Source organism: Rhamphochromis longiceps, linkage group LG15 (genome assembly GCF_057381845.1).
Source record: "Rhamphochromis longiceps isolate RC_006_pf linkage group LG15, R_longiceps_female_GT1.1, whole genome shotgun sequence".
Lineage (NCBI taxonomy): Eukaryota > Metazoa > Chordata > Actinopteri > Cichliformes > Cichlidae > Rhamphochromis > Rhamphochromis longiceps.
This window is the reverse complement of record NC_140571.1, coordinates 5,983,204-6,003,887: the sequence shown is the minus strand read 5'-3', so window position 1 is coordinate 6,003,887 and position 20,684 is coordinate 5,983,204. Positions and strand designations below refer to the sequence as shown.

At 39.0% G+C, this 20,684-nt stretch overlaps 1 protein-coding gene across 4 annotated transcripts; it reads right to left on the bottom strand.

The window, feature by feature from the left end:
- Window positions 1-6,012: 6,012 nt before the first annotated feature.
- Window positions 6,013-15,073, bottom strand: vrtn (vertebrae development associated). Of its 4 annotated transcripts, none has more exons than XM_085382954.1 (3): window positions 14,822-15,073; window positions 13,296-13,654; window positions 6,013-9,065 (listed from the first exon to the last, which is right to left on the bottom strand). In XM_085382954.1, the coding sequence occupies exons 2-3, from the start codon at window positions 13,605-13,607 to the stop codon at window positions 7,320-7,322; spliced, it is 2,058 nt and encodes a 685-aa protein (XP_085239080.1). In that variant the 5' UTR covers window positions 13,608-13,654; window positions 14,822-15,073; the 3' UTR covers window positions 6,013-7,319. The 4 variants fall into 4 exon arrangements, with proteins under 4 accessions (XP_085239080.1, XP_085239079.1, XP_085239081.1 ...); XM_085382953.1 differs by having other exon boundaries at window positions 13,296-13,609; window positions 14,822-15,072; XM_085382955.1 differs by having other exon boundaries at window positions 13,296-13,609; window positions 14,868-15,072.
- Window positions 15,074-20,684: the final 5,611 nt, after the last annotated feature.

The following is a 20,684-nucleotide window of genomic DNA, read 5'->3' as shown; positions in this document are numbered from 1 at the left end:
AAGTCCTTCTTGCCATGCCCTCAAGATCTGAGAAATCTCAGACAGAGCACGATGCATAATTAAGCATAAAAATGGCACATTACTCATGGAAAATTCACAAAAAGCTTTTTTTCTTCTCGCCTGATGTGAGCGCTTCAAAACTTCATCTCACATCAGCCTCATTTTCAAGTCAAATGTAACGCCTCATTGTTCCTTTGTGAGCATCTTGGTTTAAACTCTGCAAACCCACTTTGGTTTTTCTGCCATCGAGTATTGAAAATTTAAAAAAAAAAAAGCGTGTTCTAGTGCTCATTAAAAAAGTAAACTTCAGATATACTTTTTTTTATCACCTAACGTGACAAGGTGCTGATTCTAATTATGCTGGGCCAGCTCAAAATGACCAAAAATTGGATCTTTTTTCTGAGGAGTGAAGGACTTAAAATTGGGAGCCTTAGTTCACAAATAAGCCATCAAAGCTCAACAGGTAATTCTGCCATTAAAATAAAACAAAGACCAAATGTAAATGTCGCACATGAGGGTGAGGTGGCACAGATGTGCTATATGTACTTAAATTAAAAATACTGCAAAAAAATAAACTTAATGATGTTACCTCCATTCGGGTGGTCTTTCAAATCTTTATCTTTATTTCGGAGATTGGAAACAAAATGTACCGGGGTGATGTGAGCCATTGTGATTTAGTGAATCCCGGACCCATTAGCTGATCTAAAATCTTACCTTTAGCTCTCTTGGGGGGCCCTAACGTTTGAGGCAAAGTGTTGATTCAAATGTTATTTTATTTTGGGGGTTGAATTTCCATGCCGGAAATAGAAACAACCAATCAAGTGTTCATGCATAAAAATAATCCCTGACTGGGTCTCTTAGGTGTTCTTGTCTCTCCATGTTTTCCTTCTTTCTTCTTGCACTGTTTAATCTGGCATTAAACAATTTGTTTCCCAGATGTTATCTGGTTTCAGCATTAGTTGGCTGCACTGTAGGATTATGTTTATTAATGGAGATATCACAGGAGAAATCTGCACTGAGCACCCTGAGCAGTGCAGTAACATATTGATTTTTGTGTCCAAACCAAAATGTGTGTGCCTGAAACCAGAGGTGTGGACTCGAGTCACATGACTTGGACTCGAGTCAGACTCGAGTCATTAATTTTATGACTTTAGACTTGACTTGAAAAAATGTTCTAAGACTTGTGACTTGACTTGGACTTTTACACCAATGACTTGGGACTTGAATTGGACTTGAACCGGTTTACTTGAAAAGACTTGATATTTTACCCCAAATATAAAATTTAACATGCATATTATATAGAGATTGAAAATGTGACGTCATTCACGGGTAGAACCGCAAAGGATTCTGGGAACTCGTGGCAAGAGGTACTAGCGCACGCAGGCTTTCAATTGAAATCAGTCACACAGCGATAAAAAGAAACACAAAAATGTCAAGAAGCTGTTGTATTATTAACTGCAATAGCCGGTCGCATGACAGCCACGGGAAGCCGACGGGTAAAGAGATCGGTTGTTATCGGATTACGTCGTTGAAGAGAAATTGTTCGAGCCATGTTTCCGAAGTGACAAAGACGTGGCCTGGATTGCAGCCATTCAAAGATCAAATATAACGTCCCAGAACACTCCAGCTCACAGGTTAGTCTGCTCCAAGCATTTACACAAAGGTCAGTCTGCTGTTGTAGTTAATACGTCATTTTCATAACATAATTGGTGATATAGGTTACAAGCAAGTCTGGCGCTGAACAGAAATGGTCGCGCTATGCTCCTTTATTTATTGTGCATAAATAGTGAATTGTCCTGACACAATATTGCGTTTCGCTTCTGTTATTATGGTACATTGACAAAAACATATACTTTTATTCACAGGATAAAACAGGTTTTTTGTATCACTAATTGCCCAGTACGATTACAGCATACAGTATTATTGTCACTGCTACATTTCTGTGATGGGTACCAGAAATTATTTCCACTACTAATTAATTACCGTTGAGCTCAAAGGTCCTATTAATAAACGGTTAAGGAATGTGTATTTATGACAACAATTTGTGAGACTGGTAAACTTATGATACGTACGATGGTCTTTCGTTCTACACGGTGCATTTCAAGGTCCTGCACCCATCCGTCGGTAAACTGTACCTGGGCTTGTTGCAGTGACCGGAAGTTACTAAACTTCATGAGTGTGTGCACTCACTCCAAGAACCGTATAATTATAAATATGCATATAAATATGCTAAGATGAGATAGCTGACTTCATCTAACTAGCAAATGTTTTCAAGGCTACGTTGGTGATGCAGTTTTTTTTTTTAAATGATATTTTAAAAAAATATATCATTTATTTATGTATGATATTTTTGTCATGCGATTTCAAAGCCGGTCCTACAACCGCATCCAAGAATAACATGCAGCTTATCTCAGAACTGTCGGTGAAAATTATTCTTGGAGCTAGGTTTAATTGAGCTGCATTTTAAAGAGGTGCAATTTCACAATTTGTGTATATTTTCTAAGTTCACTATTTTGTCATGTGTTGAGAAAAACACAGATTAAAAAATTACATGGTCTAATATTTACATTTAGCATAACTGCAACATGCTTTTTTTCGTTTTTTTTTTTTTTAAACTCGAAAGGACTTGAAATTCAAAGTTTCAGACTTGAGACTCGACTCTGACTTGCCTGACATTACTTGAGACTTGACTTGAGACTTGAGGATAAAGACTTGAGACTTACTTGAGACTTGCAAAACAATGACTTGGTCCCACCTCTGCCTGAAACCTTTTCACAAAGGGAACCAAACCGAGGAAATTTTCTTATGAAGCAAACCACTGCCACCAAGTGGGCAAACGTTTTAAATGCATGCTTTGGTGGATGTAGATCAGAGCTGTTGTTAAATGAAGGTGGCAGAAAACACATGATTATCCTGTGTGGCACGGCTCAGTTTTGAGTAAGGAAATGAGATCATAATGACTATCTGGTAATTTCTAAAAGTCATCAGGGTTGCAACATTTTCAGTAATAACTCACTTTCTTTACTTCCTTTCTTGTAGGGTCAAATGTCAGATTGCGTCTGCATCACCATTCTTGTCAGAGAATAATTGGCAGAAAACTGGAAGCCTAAAGAGTCTCACAGGCCTGTTTTGTTTACTGATAAACCTGGCATCCTTGAGATGCCTCTCTGCTTTATCGCTCTGTCTTTCTGAGGCAACTGCAGTATGCTAATCCTTGAAGACTTCAGCTCCCACCTGCCAGCCCTCATTATTTTCATGCTATTTTTGAGATAAACAATGCAGAGTAGCTTAGTGCCAGCGAGATTTCCCTCCATCATACAGTAATGAAGATAGAGATGGCAAACAGGCCCAAAGGCAAAGAAAGAGACTTCATCAAATATTTGCTCATATCAAGGTCAGTTACTTTGAGACTGCACGATGCCGATCACATTACTATTTAAAATGAAAAACTTTTCAAATTTTTATGTTTAAGCTGAATTGCACATGTATTATATTCACCAGCTTTTGATTAGTGCTACATTGCATTCCGAATCATTTATTACAGATGCAGAATATGGTTTGGAATCCACAGGCCCAGACGTCATCACCCACATCACTAAGGCTGTAAACAGCAACAATGGCAAGAACAGTTTTTTGTTTAGATTTCATGTAGGGGAGACCGGGGATAGTTGTAACGTGGGTCAGTTGTAACACTTCCAATTTCTCCAATCAGGGCTAAGTTTCAAATGATGTGATTCATCCTGTACATGCCCAATTCAGTTCTGCTATCACATGTGAAAAATCAGCACATTTTGTCAAACACAGACAATTTAACATGAAAAAAATAGTAATTTGTATGCCAAAAAGTAAGTTTTTCTACTTTATTTCAAACAGCATTATCTGCTTTGCAGTTAAACTCATCAAACTTAAATTGTGTTATTTGTATGCCTATGGGGATATATTCTGTGTAGGTCTTTAGTGCTAATGTTAGCTAGTTCATGGCTATAGGAGTCTGGGTCAGTTGCAACAGCAACAGTCTGGGTTAGTTGTAACAATAATGCAGATGTTACAACTTACCACACTATTACTTTAACTTATATTAAACAAGTTGTGGATATGACATCAGCAGAGAGAGGTTCACTGGTCACCTTTGTATATGCGGTTAATGCCATGGCAACACAATTCCTCCACTGTTTGTGTTCCCATACATACATTATGCAGACCACTGTGTCAGAGATGGACCAGTAGGACTTACTGGTAGTGGAAATAAATCAGGATGGGTGCAAGAAACAGATTTCCTCATCTTTCTGAAGCACTTTGCAAACCACACCAAGGTAAGCCATGATAAAAAGTAATGGAATTGCGATGCTGGTGAACAACTACATTTTTTCAACTTCATTGTTATGTTCAAAATTGGTGCAAGAGTTGTAAGTTATAATGCCCACTGAGCCAATGAGGCCAAACTCAAGGAAGACCAACCAAAATGAATGAAATATTCAGTTGCAGAAAATTCCATAATTTGTCTTTTTTGGGGGGTTGGAATATGTTCAAAGGCTAGATTTCTGCATTCTGTCACACACACACACAGCTACATAAATGGCTCTAAGTGCATTCGTGTGTTGAATAAAAAAAGATTACATGTTAATGTTTTGTCAGTACCCTTATTTCATTGTGTTACATTTCACCCCAGGATATGTTACAACTAACCCAGACTATGGGGTTAATTGTAACATTTCACTCTTTGTGTTTGAGACCATACCATGCAATGGGTAATTGCGCTGCAGAGAAAATAGCTGCACTATTTAATAGCAGAGACATGTAAATACTTTGCATTACATTTTGAATCCACTACCTTAAAAGAGCTCCAATTTACAGACAGAAATGTCAAAAATGTTACAACTATCCCCGGTTTTTATAAAGCCTTCTTAAGTTAACAAATTGTTTTGCTTCCAGACTTGATGTCCAACCACAGGGCAAGTAAAATCACTGAAGAGTATGTAAGAAACATTGCGCTGGAAACTACCTATTTATAATAACTTGTGAATTTCTACTTGTAGTAAAATTCCAGTGTGGCATCAGCTATTCATTACAAGGGGTTAAATGCTGATTTTTAAACACAAAAAGCTACACAGAGCCCTTCTTCCTTTTCATTACCTCCATCCCTCCCCCAAACTCTTGGATCTCTTGGTCTGATCTCCAACACTTTTATCCGCATGCATACAATTACCCCCTTCCCCCCTTTCGCCCTCACACTTATGACCATTAACATGAGCACAATAGCTAAAACAGAGAGGAGGCGGCAAGCAGAAACCACAAAACCAGTCTCAAAGCTCATTGTTATTCTTTAGCCACTGGCTCGGTTTGACCTGCTCGTCTGCGGTTATATAAAGGGATTTTGTTCTTTATTTTTGCCTTGCTTATGTTTTGCACAGCATGGAATTTGTTAATATGAATATACTGCCTATGCCTCACTTCCTCTGGGTCATGACGCACTGTGGAATGAACAATTTCACCTGTTAAGTGGTCCAATTCATTCTACCAGACAATCAAATCAGGATTCAGTTGATGGAGTACAAGATTAGATATGCTCAGAAAGGGGTTGTTGGTATCCATCCAAAAACTTGGAAGGATGACCAAGTTATTTAGAAAAAGTAGAGGTATTCAACTATTTCCCCAATCTTCCATATGTTTGCAGTAAACAAGGGGTGGTTTTAATGCTTTGCACCAGGTAACCCGTGTTCATGAGCTGACATAAAGCACTGCACTTCTTAGGTTCATATGCAGTTAAAAGAAGCAAAACCTGTGCTGAGAAGAAAAACAAAACATGCCAGCATTCTTAACTGTACACTTTTCAGACGTAACAAAAAACAAATGCTCAGGTCAAATTTAGACTAAATTTATTATGGGGAATCCATAGGGTGCACAATACAAAAGAGTAGCTTATGAAAAGAAATCTTCACAGATATTTTACTGATGTAGGTAGTTCTAAAATTGTGTGCACAACGGCACGTCTTCATACATTCAATTTTTAGCTTGTTTGGTTTTTTTTTCTTTTTTTTTTTTCACAAAATTAGATTCAGTTAAAAACAAAAAAAAACAACAACAATAAAATAATAAAATACTCTGAAGTACATACTCAGAGTGTGTATCACATTCTCATTGCTATGGATGTCAGATACTGCCACAAATCACTGGTGTGCCAAAAATATGCACAAGATGTCAAGAGAAAAGTGTCACCCTAAATGGAAACCTCCTCCGATTTGGTCTGTTAAACATGATTTTTTAGCATACAGGAACCTTTTTAAGGTGGCCATTTAATCCAAGAATGTCAAGATCATTTCCTCTAAATCTAACCCAGTAGTTAAATGGAGTGGAAAAGGAGTCAAGGTCTTCTGGTTGACAAACCAGTGCTGAATTACACCACTGTAACTCCTGCCTCAAATGATGCATGGAGGCACGAGGTGAAAAGGACACCATGTGGATGTTTCTGCAGTATCACTGGCCTATTGATAACATGGCAGTAACTGACATGCTGGGAGATGGAACTAGATGGTGTAATGACTCAAGTAATACATCCAACAGTGTACTGGTACTATTAACTACTAAGTTCCTAAACAAAAGTCAAGCCAGCATGTCAAAATCTTAAGATCATTTAAAAACTACCTAAATTGTCAGCTCACCAATTCGCTCGCTAATTTGTAGTACAAAAAAATAAAAATACACAACAACAACAACAACCTGAAAGGAAAATGCAACCCTGTTTTTTTATAACGAAAAGTAATCTTATCTGAAAACTAACACTGTTGTTTACATTCAAAGAAATAAAAAAAAATTTAAATTTTTTTTAAAAAAAAAATCATTAAATCCCCAGGCCAATTACAACGAAAAACTTACACTTAAGCATTAAGAATTAAAGAAAATAAAAAAGTTAAAGAAAAATAAGGACACCCGAATTATATAGTGGGGATGGGGATTAAAGGAGAATGTAGGAGATGCAGGTTCAAACAAAATGACACAAAACAAAAGCTTTGAACTGCCTTTTGCCTGGAGGGTAACATGCATGGTTTGAATGGACCCACAGCTCAGTTTCTTTTCACACATGTGCATGTGCAAATGTCCAGGAGGGAGGAATGACCTACTGGGGTGGTACTGGGGGGAGGAAAGGACAGAATGCATTTAAATGCTAAGCCCATGTATACAATCTTTTAGAACATTAGAACATAAGGCAACAATGTGTAGGTAGTTTGTTTAGAACAAAACGCTGCGGTATGAACGTGACATAGACTAGCAGAGCTTTCATTTTGCTCCTGAATGCCAATTTTTAAGTGGCACAAAAGCTTTTAAGCGTGAATTAGTGACACCCCGTGATGCAAGGCTCGCTTCCACATGTAGTAGGTCGAGCGAGGGGTGAACGGGAAGTAGGACCTGAATTCTTTAAATGTGGGGAAGGATTTCTCCTCAAAGCGCTGCTGTAGGAAGAGCTTGGCCTTTGCCTTAAAGTTGGCCAGAGTCACAACATCCATCGGAAACATCGACTCACCTACAGGTGCCTTTCTGTGAAGGATGTGGGTGGGGACAAAGGGGGGCATGGTGGGCCTTTCTAGAAATTTAGGGGTCTCAACAAATGGGGCTACATGCTGACTCTCCACCCTGCTTTCAGTGGTCTGGTTTTCTGTACCTGTGCTCTCCAGCGTCTTGAGGACATTGGCCTCTGTGTTCTGGGTGACCATTTTCTTTTTGTGGTTCTGGCTACTACGCCACAGCCAGTAGAGGCAAGTTGACATGGAGGGGAATTTCATCTTAAACTTTGCCAGGGACCATTTGGCCTTCTGGACGTGCAACTTTGCAGCTTCTCTGAGCTGTTTTTTGCTTATATATGCAAGCCTGTAGCTTCTGTGTTTTTGTCTGTAGATCCTCATCCTTGCCAAAACAGGCTGGCTGACATTGCGCAGCTCTGGTGACAGACTTTTGGGGCTTTGACTCTTGTCTGAGCTATCCTCACTGCTGCCAGTGCTGCCTTTGTACCCTCTGTTGAACAGCATGGCTTCTCTTCTCCAGTTGTAGTAGGTTGATCTTGAGATTCCTGGAAAATTTCTTTTAAAGATTCTGAAGGGCAAGGATGCGTTCATGGCAATGCAATTTTGCAGGCAGCGCTTAGCTTCCTGCATATGTGCAACATTGTGAGCACGTTCTGCATCCAGCTTGCCAAGGTTGAGGCCAAACATACCGGCAACGCTATCATTAGGATCCAGCTCATCCTGCTTTGCATCAGGTGATGACCAGGCTTCCTGCTCTGTGCTATCTCCTGAACTCGTCTCCCCAGTGGAAGAGGTGGTGGAGAATTTTCCTCCAGATTTCATGAGCTCATGCTTCCAGTTGTAATAAGATGACCTAGAGATCTCGGGGAAGAACTGTTTAAACAGGTGCAAAGGGATGAGCTTGCCTGATAAGTAGCAAGCTTGCAAGAAATGTTTAGCCTCATACCTGGCGGCTGACTTTTTGCAGTGTTCCTGCGTCTGCCTCTTCCAACGATAGAAGGTTCTCTTGGTGATGTTGTACTTGTCTTTCAGACTGGGATAAGAAAGCTGGGGGTCCTGAATTTGCTCGTCACTCTTAATGGCTGACACACTCTGTGTGTTGTTAGGGCTTTCAAATGTAAGGTCATTTGTGCGGACTAATGCCACAAAATGATTGGGTCTGAATGATGATTCGGACTGCAACTCACCAGACCACATAATGTGGATGGTTTGGGGCTCAAAGTCTTTGGGGCAGGTCCTCGGGCGTATGATTCTGTTATAATAGGGCCTGATTTTCAGATTGAACATGGGGTAGATTGAGTAGATGTTGAACTGAAGAACTGATGACAGGGCGTACACATGCCACATGTTAGCATAGGTGCCAGGGAAGCAGGAAGCTTTAACATCTGCATCAAAGATGGCCTCCAATACTGTTCCAGGCAGTTTTACCATGTCCTCAGACTCTTCAGCACACAGACTGAAGCGAACAGCCTGCAGCATCATTTTAGAATCTATCATCCCAGACAAGTAGTATCTCTTCCACAGCGCCATTTCCACTGTGGTTCGTACCTGTGAGGGACAACAACAGGGACAAAGAAAATTTTTGTTGTTGTGCTTCTGTTCACCAATTTTAAAATTCAAGTGTAGACTTTCAACTTTAATTCATGGGGCCATTTTGCATTAACTGCTGATGAATTGCAATTTTTATACGTAGTCCCCATTTTCACAGGCTCAAAACTATTTGGATAATGAACTGACAAGTACTTCGATGGCCATGTGAGTTTTTTTGCTTGTTATTTCATGACAAATGGCAGATATAATTTTGGAAGTATTTTTCATTTTGACTGTAATTTTAAATATGACACACAAAAGACATGTCAGTACAAGTGAGAGAGGCTAGTTTTGGGCTGAAGGAAAATAAAAGGAGTGACCAAATCAACAATCTGGTCTATTCTTTACAAGAATAAATGTACTGCTTGGCTCAGAAATACCAAAAGGCTTCTAAAGCCTGTATTATACACAGTTACGGACATTGTTAGCTGGCGACCCAGCAACCAACCAGTCATTCACGTTATACTTCTTTGAAGTCCTGGGTTCATGCATAGTTGGTAGACTGTTATGTAAATTCTCCACTGACGAGTCTGTGCAATCACAAAAAATAGGCAGGCACGCAGACATCCACATAGACCATTGCTCTAACTGTCTGATGACAAAATGAAAATGAATGTATGAATGAGAAGTATGATCCCCACCTAAAAGACCCTGCATAGCGTCAACTTGCTAACGGAGATTTGATTTGTTAATCCTGATATTAGAGAACTTCCCTTTTTTTGCATGAAGCAAGCCTTAAGGTTTGGTCACATATCTATGGGGCGCCGTTTGTAAAGTGAAATATGCTGAAATTAACGGCAACATTTTTCCACATTTAGCTCAAAACAAGTCATTTTTTACAACATTTAGTAAAATATTTGTAACTTTTCATATTTAAAACAGGATTTTAAATGTTAAATATTCAATCTAAATGTTAAATGTTAAATCTAAATGTTAAATGTTAATAATAATAATAATAATAATAATAATAATGGATTGGATTTATATAGCGCTTTTCAAGGCACCCAAAGCGCTTTACAATGCCACTATTCATTCACTCTCACATTCACACACTGGTGGAGGCAAGCTATGGTTGTAGCCACAGCTGCCCTGGGGCAGACTGACAGAAGCGAGGCTGCCATATCATATCGCGCCATCGGCCTAAATGTTTAGGCTAACATGCAAATTTATTGCACGGATCAGCGGAAATACCAAAATAAAAGCTTTCCGAAAACCACCGGTGCAAAAGTGTGCCGGTAGTGGTCAGACACGTTCTCACTCCCAAAGCATAATAATTTTCGCTAGGTGACAAATTGTCAACATTTTATGCTTTCGGGTACCCAACACGTTCCTAAATTACGGCATCGGAAAAAGGAGAGCACATGAGAACCGTTTGGACTCAATCTACACGTTTGTTCATTTTCTAAAAATCGCTTTGGGAAACACTATTTTACGTCATTTAACTGCTAGTAAAGGTTAAGAATAAGGTTATAGTTAGGGATAAGGTTATGTTTAGGGCTGGAACGTCTATTATGGCGAGACCGTCATTCCACTGGAATTCAGCCATAACCCGGCACGGATCAATGACTGTATAAAAGTCATTTATACATTTATACAGTCATTGGCACGGACCATGAGAAAGCACGTCCGGCGATTTAGCTGAAAACATCGGAAGATCCGTTTCGTCGGCCATCCAAAGGTTCAGCAGTAGTGCACTCTTAGCAGCTGCAGTCTCCACTTCACAATCGCTGCAGCAAATGTCCAGCAAAATCGCTGGACATGCTCGTAGGCAAGAAGTGAAGCAGCACATGGCGGGGAGAAGTGAGGAGGAGAACAGACACAATTTTGCACCGGAGGTTTTCGGGAAGCTTTTATTTTGGTATTTCCGTTGATTCGTACAATAAATTTGCATATTAGCCTAAACATTTAGGTTTAACATTTAAATTTAACATTTAGATTTAATATTTAACATTTGATGAAAAGTTACAAATATTTTACTAAATGTTGTAAAAAATTACTCGAAAAAACATGTTTTTGTAAGGTTTTGAGCTAAATGTGGAAAAATGTTGCCGTTAATTTCAGCATGTTTCACTTTACAAACGGCGCCCCATACATATCCTGGTCACTCACTCTGAACCTTAACCGAAACCCCAAACTGCTTAGCTTATATCCTTTAAAAAAAATGACAAGACATTTAAGGACCACTCGTTTCTTATGAAGCTTCTGATATGATCCATGCCACATGAACTCATCCTCAGTTTGGAATAAAAGCTATACTTCTTTAGAGTTCTCTCACTGCGTGGACATTAGGACTGCTAGCAGTCAATACCCTTACACTGAAGCACAAGAGACACTGATTAACAGTCATTCCTCCTGCTGCACAGATTAAATATTCTTTTCACAGTTGGCATCATATGATTGAGATGATTGAGAGCATTTCTGAGTGAGGATGATTGTGGTTCTTACTCCAGGATGTTTAAGAATTTAAGAAGTGGTCTTTTAAATACAGACTGCATTCACAGTCGATTTGTTCTGACAGCATCATATATTGAAATGATTTCACAATGAAAATTAGTTGCTAAATGCAGACGAGACTAAAGTTTGAGAGTACAAAAGATCTGAAAATGTTGTGCTGACATTGATGCAATGCTGACACCTTTGCAGGTGCAAGTGGAAAACATGATTAGTGGGGGGGGGGAATGCCATTTGCAATTTTTTTTTTAAAAAAAAGATCAGTAAAATTGTAGGTTTTTATCTTCAAACTTTTTTGAGATACCCATGCTCATTGCTTCATATTTCAATCTGAAAAGAAAGAGGCCTGAGAGTAGGTGGACAGGTCTTTTAAAAAATATATCTAGAAATGTAGTTGACATATCATTGTATATGTCAAATTTTTAAATACAAAATTTCTGGCAAATTGGAGGTTGTTTTAACAGAGATGTTCTAAAAACATGATGATTTGAGATGGAATAACCTGATCCCTATTCGCTAATAATGTTGATGATTTTAAATCATGCATTCAATATATGACTGAAGTGCACAATTTCAAGTGGTTTTATAAGAAAAATTGGAGGACATTTCTAGGAATTACAGCCATTTTAATATATATAGTCCCCCATTTTTAAAGGCTCAAAATTGATTGGACACTTGACTGACAAGCAGTTCCATGGCCAGGTAATGTCTTTTTAATTGTTATTTCAATTGAGGGGACATAATAACTGAAAATTGATTCAAAGTGTTAAATTACATTTTACAGATTTTCACTCTAATTTTAAATTCGACATCCAAAGACATGTCAGGGCAAGTGAACAAGCACACCAGTCAGCTCTGCAACACACACACAAAAAAAATATCCCAAAGATCACAGAAGGCAACTAAAAGTACAAAATGAGAGAATTATTTGAGTGTTAAGAAAAACCAGGTTGAGCATTTCTAATGAAATCAAGAACACTCTTAAGGAGCTTGCCACATCATTTTAAAAGTATATAAAAGAGATACATTAATGTCAATATGAAAGGTTTACAGTGAGGTGCAAAGCACTGGTTACACTGAAGAACAAAGGGGCCATATTAGACTAAAACAATCTATCAAACCCTGCACCTAGTTGAGATGAACGTGTATCAATATGATGGGAAAAAAAACAACAACCTCCCATTATATGTCAGACACAGTGGCAGCGTTATGGCCTGGGAGTGTACAGCTGCTAGTGTAACAGAGTCCCTACAGGATCACCTCTGAAGTGAAGCTGATCAGAGTGCTTCAAAGTGCAAAAAAATGATGACCCCCCCAAAAAATTCCAAAAGTAACACAAAAGTGTATCAAGGAAAGGAAGAAATTAGATATTTTTCCACCGGTCAAGTCAGTCACCAGGTCACAGAACATGTGTTTCAGTGATGGAAGATAAAACAAAAGACAGATAAACCCACAAAAAAGGCCTAGCAGCACATCTCAAGGGAGGAACTCCAGCACTTGGTGGTCCATGTGTTCTAGACTTCAGGAAGTCACAGCAAATTATTTTTATCCAGTGATTAAAGACAATCCTTATATTTAACATTACATAGCTTTGCTAATTAAATTAAATGAATGAAATGAGGCTGTGTATAGAAATGACTGTAGTTCTTAAATGTTTTCCCTTCCACGAAAACCAGGGGTAACCTTTTTGAACCAAGGCAGTAGATTTAGACCATTAGCGCACACGATCCTGCTTACCTGTAGCTCCAAGCTCAGTCCAGTGTTGCCCACTAACAGCAAGCTGATTGCATCAAACAGTAAGTTGCCTTCTCCATCACAGTTTAGAGGCAGGAGGCCCCTGGGTGCATCAGCTGGGTACAAACCATGAGCGGCATCGTCAACTCCTGCCCACTCAGGGAAATCCTGACAGGTGGTCTTGGGCAGCTGAAAGGCAGCGAGGACTTGCTCCACCTTCTGGGCCACTTTGGTCACTGCATCTAGGCCAGGGCTCTCTGTGGCCTCCTGGAGCTCTCCCAGAGCAGACAGCATGACCTCGTCCCTCTGAACCATACCTGTGGATCACACCAGAGATGCAAGGAAGGAGGAGGAGATAAGACCTAAAGGAAGAACAGTGGGGGGAGAGAACAATTCCAGATCCCAGGAAAACTGAAGATTATTTGAGATTTAATTATTTAAACTGTTAAATAAAATATGACCGGTAAATCTTATCCCAATGCCTTTATCACAAGTAAACTACATTACTGAGATTACTGTGGCTGAAACATGTAAAAGCAACAACTACAACAACTTTAATCCTGAATTACCAAATGCTGTTAGTAACAAATAACTCCACACCACCTCCTCCTTAATTAAGGAAAGGCTAACCTGGAAATTAAAGCATGTTTCTACTACTCATCTGAGCGAGTGTTATTTAAATGTAAAATTATTGTGTTTTCAGCAGAAGCGCAGCGTATTCACGTGATAAAATGTTGATTATCAATTATAAAATTAAAGCGAGCCCAAAACATTGCTAGAAGCTCTCACCTGCAGCTAACAGGCCTGACCCCTCCTACACTGAAGCGAGGGGGTCAGCACAGGTACGATACAGTTACATTACAAACACTAAAATCTCCTAATGCGTCAAAGCTAAACCAAAATAAAACTGGATTAAACTAAGCAGGTCCTATGCATCTGTGAAATAACACCTTTTAATTATTGAAAGTTTCATAAAACGTTATGTTTAAAATTTAGATATAGTCCCGTTAATTGAAAGAAGAAGAACAACAAAAAAACCACTTTGTTTTAACTCAAATGAGTGCATCACACTTCCGTAAATTTACAGGTCGCCTAATAAAAATGCAATCAACAAAAAGTCTGTAAAATTGGCCTGGGTCATAGTGGCCCGTGATGAATATTATTTTTGTTTTTATTAAAATAGAGAAATTGTTAGCTACATTATTTAAAGGACAAAAAGAAAGAAAGAAAAGAAATCTGAACAATTTCAAAGTCATTACCTAGTATATGGCTCAATTTGCGCTGCGTCATGGCCTGTTTGTTTTTGGGGGTTTTATTTACCCGTGTTTTTGTTTTCTACCAACGCTTATTGATTACTTAAAAAAAAAAAAAAAAAAAAAAAAAAAAAACATACCACTGACGCCTTCTTAGTCACCAAAAAAAAAACCCAAAACCCCCCCCCAAAAAAAAAAAAAAAACCCTGAACGAACGCCGAACAGTAACTCCACATCACAACCCAAAACAATGATGGAAGCCATTATCTTTCTTACCTGAGCGCCTAGTGACCTAAGATGAGTATCAATGAAAACCACGTACTCTTACTGGTATCTTACTGGAGGGTTTCACAGATCATAGATTGCTTTCACGCTGCGAGTGTTTTAGTCCATTGCGTCCGTTTAACCTCTGGGAGTCCTGTTCTCCGGTGTGCAGTTGAGATGTGGACATCGATTAACGACACCTCCCTTCAGGAAACAGTCCACGGACGACCCTGGACGCCTCTCGCCGTCCCTCCCCGCGAAACACCTCCTCCTTTTCTCGTCTTCCCCGCCTGCTCCTCCTTACGTCGTGCCAGGGTCAATTTCAAAGTGAAGTGTTAACAGGAGCAAATGTGTTAGGGGCCATAAGAAGAAGGTACTTGTAGTTTTTTTTTTCCTCAACGCGTTTTGGCTTGTTTTTGTTCACACTGAAAAGTTCATTTTCAAGGTTATTTGTCAAGTGCTTTCGGGTTAAGAGAGCAGCAGGGCCCCATTTTTGCTTCATTAACTGACCAACCTTACGTTTATGCTGCATAAAAATACACGTTGACAGTTTATTTTTTTATTATATTTTTTCCACTCAGAAGACTACAAATCAGTTTTAGGTTGTCCAGGGTAGACAGTAGTGTAAGTGCTACTTAGTTATTGAAGTGGATATGTGTAGACAGGGTGTTGACATGAGAGGAGAAAAAGGCTCCAGAAGCCCAGGTCAACTTGTTTCTATACTGTATCACTTCTAACACCTCCTCTCCTGCCTTTTGCAGGATTTCAGGGATCAAGGCCTTTTGTTCCACACACACAGAGACACCCCCCCCCCCCCCCCCCCCCCCCACACACACACACACACACACACACACACACACACAATCCCAGTGACTCTACCCTAACCCCCCACAGCTGGAGGACACCCTCTCTGGAGGACTTTTTTTTAAACCTCCAAAACTCCCCCATTGCATCCACACACCAGGGGACAAGAGCATTTGTCCCCTGGTGTGTGCATCCACACACCAGGGGACACACCAAAGATCTGTGCACTCCAAGTTCTGAGCAGACTCACTGGTGCCTGAGTTCACCGGGGTTCAAGGCTTTGGTCTGAAGCTTATCAGCTAATTGGTCAATGTGTGAATGTGGTTGCTTGTGTGGGGGGTTTACAGTAGAATGGGCACATTTTACACTTTGGTTTGTATAGTTAACACTGCAAATAATGCATACAAACACCCACTTGTTAAAAAGTGCAGCTCTAGGTGTGTGGACAATTTCTTTTCCTTTAGATTTGCATCCATTGTCTTAGTTTAAAGTCTAAAAACATGTGGACATCCACAGAAAGGGTTCACTAAAATGTAGATTTTGAAAGATGATCGCTATGGTGATGCAGAAATCACAAAGTGAAACAGGCAAAGAAGCTTTTAAATACGCCGCCATATTTATTTATTTTTTTGGCCTGAATAATCTATAGAAGGAACTGAAACTGTCAGATCTGGATACTACAAGGAAGTTTACCCATATGGAAAAGAAATAGTAAAAACTTATAAAAGACTTGCATAAGATGTGGGCTACTTCATATAGTGAATCATATCAGGCTTATATGATTTACTCATGAAAGTGGCCACTTTCTCATTACTTTTATATATTGTTTTAGTAAGTATCCAAAACATACACGTTTCATTTATATAATTTTTCAAGGGATCTTACATCTGTTTTCACTCTTGTATGCTATCATACAAGTTTCACACAAGACAGATACAAACTTTGTAAGATTTATATATACCTTTTCCATATGGGTAGGTTGGTTTCAAAAGCTTGAGAACATAGTTCTTTTGGCCAATAAAGCTACTCTGAAATTCATTTGAAACTGAATCTTGTTTTTCCATAAGATTGCATATGAGTTGGATTTTGTCTTCCCTAGGTTGTACAGTGTGGCAGTGCCATTTTGGCAAGGTCCATCTGGAAATGGTGATTTTTGATCTCAGGAAGGCTCCACTTGGATGAATAGAGTGTGAGAGACCACACACCACACACATCATTACAAATTTGACTGAAAAGTACATTTTATGTAGTTCTAGTTCAGTAACATTTTAAAACATCTTCATGTCTGCTCTTAAATTTCATCTGTACTTTAGTGGCTTTCAGGCAATTGGCAGAAAAGGTACTCTATCCATCTTCACTTCTTGCATTCCTATGTTTGACATTAAAATAATCGTACGTCTTCAGAATCTGATAAAGATATTTGCTTCTACTTAACATTGTATGGAATAAGTGCCTTTAGCCAATTCCAGTGAGGCTCCTCATGTGTATTCATGCCACCTTTCTTGTCAGTGTTTGTCTTTACCATCTCCTCAACCCCCGCAGACTCCTGGCTTTAGCCTTAGGTGTGTAGATTAGCTGTGCTGCGTTGCGCTGTGAACACAGTAGTGGGCTGGCTGCAAGTATTTAAAATGTAAATAGGGCAGCACCAGGACCGGCTCCAGGAATTTCTTACCTGCTGTGGATGCATGTCTGTGTGTAAGTGCGAGAAAGAAGGGACAGAGCTTTAGATTGCATCTAACATTGCACTCTATACAAATTTAATTAACATTCATGGCACAAATTGCTGAATGGTCAGTTTCTTGTACTCCATCACTTGCATGAACATGCGACTCTGCTAAACGATTCAGTTAGACTTGTTGTGCTTGTTGTGCTTTTTATGTGTTATCAATCCAGTGTTTTGTTTGTGTACATGTGCTTCAGTTTCTTCCCAGTTACTCCACCTGGTTTGCAGAGCAATTAATTCAATTTAACAAGTACTACAATTTGCATAGGAGTGGCCAAACATGGAACTGATTTGCCTAAATCTAAATATTTTAAAATATTTAAAAAATTCAGTTTTCAGTGTTTTTGAACTTGAGATTGTACAGCCAGATAATTCTGGAACTTAACATATAAAGCATACAGTGATTAACAAGTTATTTGACCACCACAAAATGTATCGTTTACATGTTGGAACAGCTCAGTACTGTGTTTTATGTGTTATGCTTCTGTAATGGTTAATCCACCAATATGCCCAGGCTCTTTAACCAAATTGTTGTTCTTATTGTTAAAATATAATTACTGTTGCTATCAATGAATTTTTAAAAAAAATATTGTTTAAAAAGCACATTATTATCTTTGATTAAGTTTTTTACTTGCATTCCTAAACATAAAAATTAGTTTTAGAGGTTGAATGTGTTGAATGTGCTGGTTTAAAAACATCTACTTACATCTCTTCAACTTTCTTCTTTTTCTTATCTCACTTCTTGCCTCATTTTCTTATCACTGATCCTACTGCCCAGCTGAAAGTTGCAAAAATTTCTTATTCCGGGTGTCTTTCTTTTGTTGCACTACCTAAATACCCTTGCCATTGTTTAACATTAACATGTGTATTTCCTATGCTGACTGACCTGTTTGGAGCTTGTCTACTGTCCCATTTCAAGGGATTCTTGTGTGGTAGTACACAGTAGTTGATATATTAAATCTTGGTGATTTCTCACTGCTCATCATTTAAGAGCTCAGCCCCTACAAATGAACTCAGTGGATTTTTTACTAGCTTTTCTTTTCTTTTCTAATAATCACCCAAGGGTTTTTATAACATCCAGACTTGCTCCAGACTGGCTGTTATAATACTGTAGGACAAAGTTAAATTTGATTTGTTCTGCTAGCTGCGTCCTTTTTTAACTGATACTTTTTTCAACAAACCTACCTTTTTGCTGGATAGCTTTCTTTACCTGACCGTTTGTTGTTCCCTACGGAGCCACAGTGGCATTTCTAATGCCTCAAGCATATACTGGTGTTGTTTTCATTGCCCCTAAGCAAATCCTCAGAGACAAGCCTGAATAATATTCAGGTGTGACGATGCCGACTTGGCTGCTGAACCATACCCCACACATTGATTTCCTTTTTGCCCAGACAATCTATGCATGCACATATATTTTAATATTGCAGTATCAGCTTCTCGTTCTTGCCCCACCACATAACCCATGACATTACTGCCGTTCTAACTGTATTACTCATATGCAGTGCATGCCGACTTTTATTAGTGATTTTTTTTTTCACATTTAGAATCTAATTCAGTTCCCCATGTTTCCACTTTCCACCAATTTGTCCACTTTCCTATCATTTTTAAAAAAATGATATCTTCAGTATATTATTCCATTATATAAAGTATTAACCTCATTCAGTGCAGTTTGATCATCAAACTCTTATTTCTCACCACTGCACACGGTTTCCACATCAGATAACACTGTAGCTGCTGCCTGTTAATTAACCTGGGCAGAAGAGGTGGTCCAGGGTGGAGCCTGCTTTGAAGAAGAGGCCCAAGAAAAGAACTAAAGCATGAGACTTGACAAACAGCATTTGGGGGTGGGGAGGTCTTTTTGTAATGAATTCTAGTCATTGTCTGTAGTTTTCCCCTTTTTGCTTGTAGACCAGTGCATTTCCTATATGCTGTTTTTGTTAAGTCAGTTAGACGTGGGTAGGCAGAAAATCTCTTTGTCCAGAGGAAACCAAAATTTGCAATTGCCACTGTCACTTCCTATACTGCGAACCAGGTGTCATCACCAAATCTCTCAAGTTAATAGCGACCATCCATGTCAGAGTATGACTCTGACCTAAAGCACAATTATCATCCATCTGAACCATGTTTGTAATCTTATCATCTGTGTATTTTAGATTTAAACACACTTTTGCACCTTAAATTTTAAACCTTAAATTACATTTACATGTTTAGGAAATACACAGAAGAAAAATCACTGGATTAAAACTTCAATCTCAAAAGGAAGCAGATCTTTTTTAATATATCAAACACATCAATGCTGAGAATATAGTGATATATAAAGGGAGTGCAAAATTATTAGGCAAGTTGTATTTTTGAGGAATAATTTTATTATTGAACAACAACGATGTTCTCAATGAACCCAAAAAACTCATTAATATCAAAGCTGAATGTTTTTGGAAGTAGTTTTTAGTTTGTTTTTAGTTTTAGCTATTTTAGGGGGATATCTGTGTGTGCAGGTGACTATTACTGTGCACAATTATTAGGCAACTTAACCATAACACAAATATATACCCATTTCAATTATTTATTTTTACCAGTGAAACCAATATAACATCTCCACATTCACAAATATACATTTCTGACATTCAAAAACAAAACAAAAACAAATCAGCGACCAATATAGCCACCTTTCTTTGCAAGGACACTCAAAAGCCTGCCATCCATGGATTCTGTCAGTGTTTTGATCTGTTCACCATCAACATTGCGTGCAGCAGCAACCACAGCCTCCCAGACACTGTTCAGAGAGGTGTACTGTTATCCCTCCTTGTAAATCTCACATTTGATGATGGACCACAGGTTCTCAATGGGGTTCAGATCAGGTGAACAAGGTGGCCATGTCATTAGTTTTTCTTCTTTTATACCCTTTCTTGCCAGCCACGCTGTAGAGTACTTGGACGCGTGTGATGGAGCATTGTACTGCATGAAAATCATGTTTTTCTTGAAGGATGCAGACTTCTTCCTGTACCACTGCTTGAAGAAGGTGTCTTCCAGAAACTGGCAGTAGGACTGGGAGTTGAGCTTGACTCCATCCTCAACCCGAAAAGGCCCCACAAGTTCATCTTTGATGATACCAGCCCAAACCAGTACTCCACCTCCACCTTGCTGGCGTCTGAGTCGGACTGGAGCTCTCTGCCCTTTACCAATCCAGCCACGGGCCCATCCATCTGACCCATCAAGACTCACTCTCATTTCATCAGTCCATAAAACCTTAGAAAAACCAGTCTTGAGATATTTCTTGGCCCAGTCTTGACGTTTCAGCTTGTGTTTCTTGTTCAGTGGTGGTCGTCTTTCAGCCTTTCTTACCTTGGC

Coding starts and splice junctions, on each gene's coding strand:
- vrtn (XM_085382952.1), bottom strand. CDS start 14,582: ATGACGCAGCGCAAATTGAGCCATATACTAG. Junction 13,610..14,551: donor CAAATTGAGCCATATACTAG/GTAATGACTTTG, acceptor TGTGATCCACAG/GTATGGTTCAGAGGGACGAG. Junction 9,066..13,295: donor GACTGAGCTTGGAGCTACAG/GTAAGCAGGATC, acceptor TGTCCCTCACAG/GTACGAACCACAGTGGAAAT.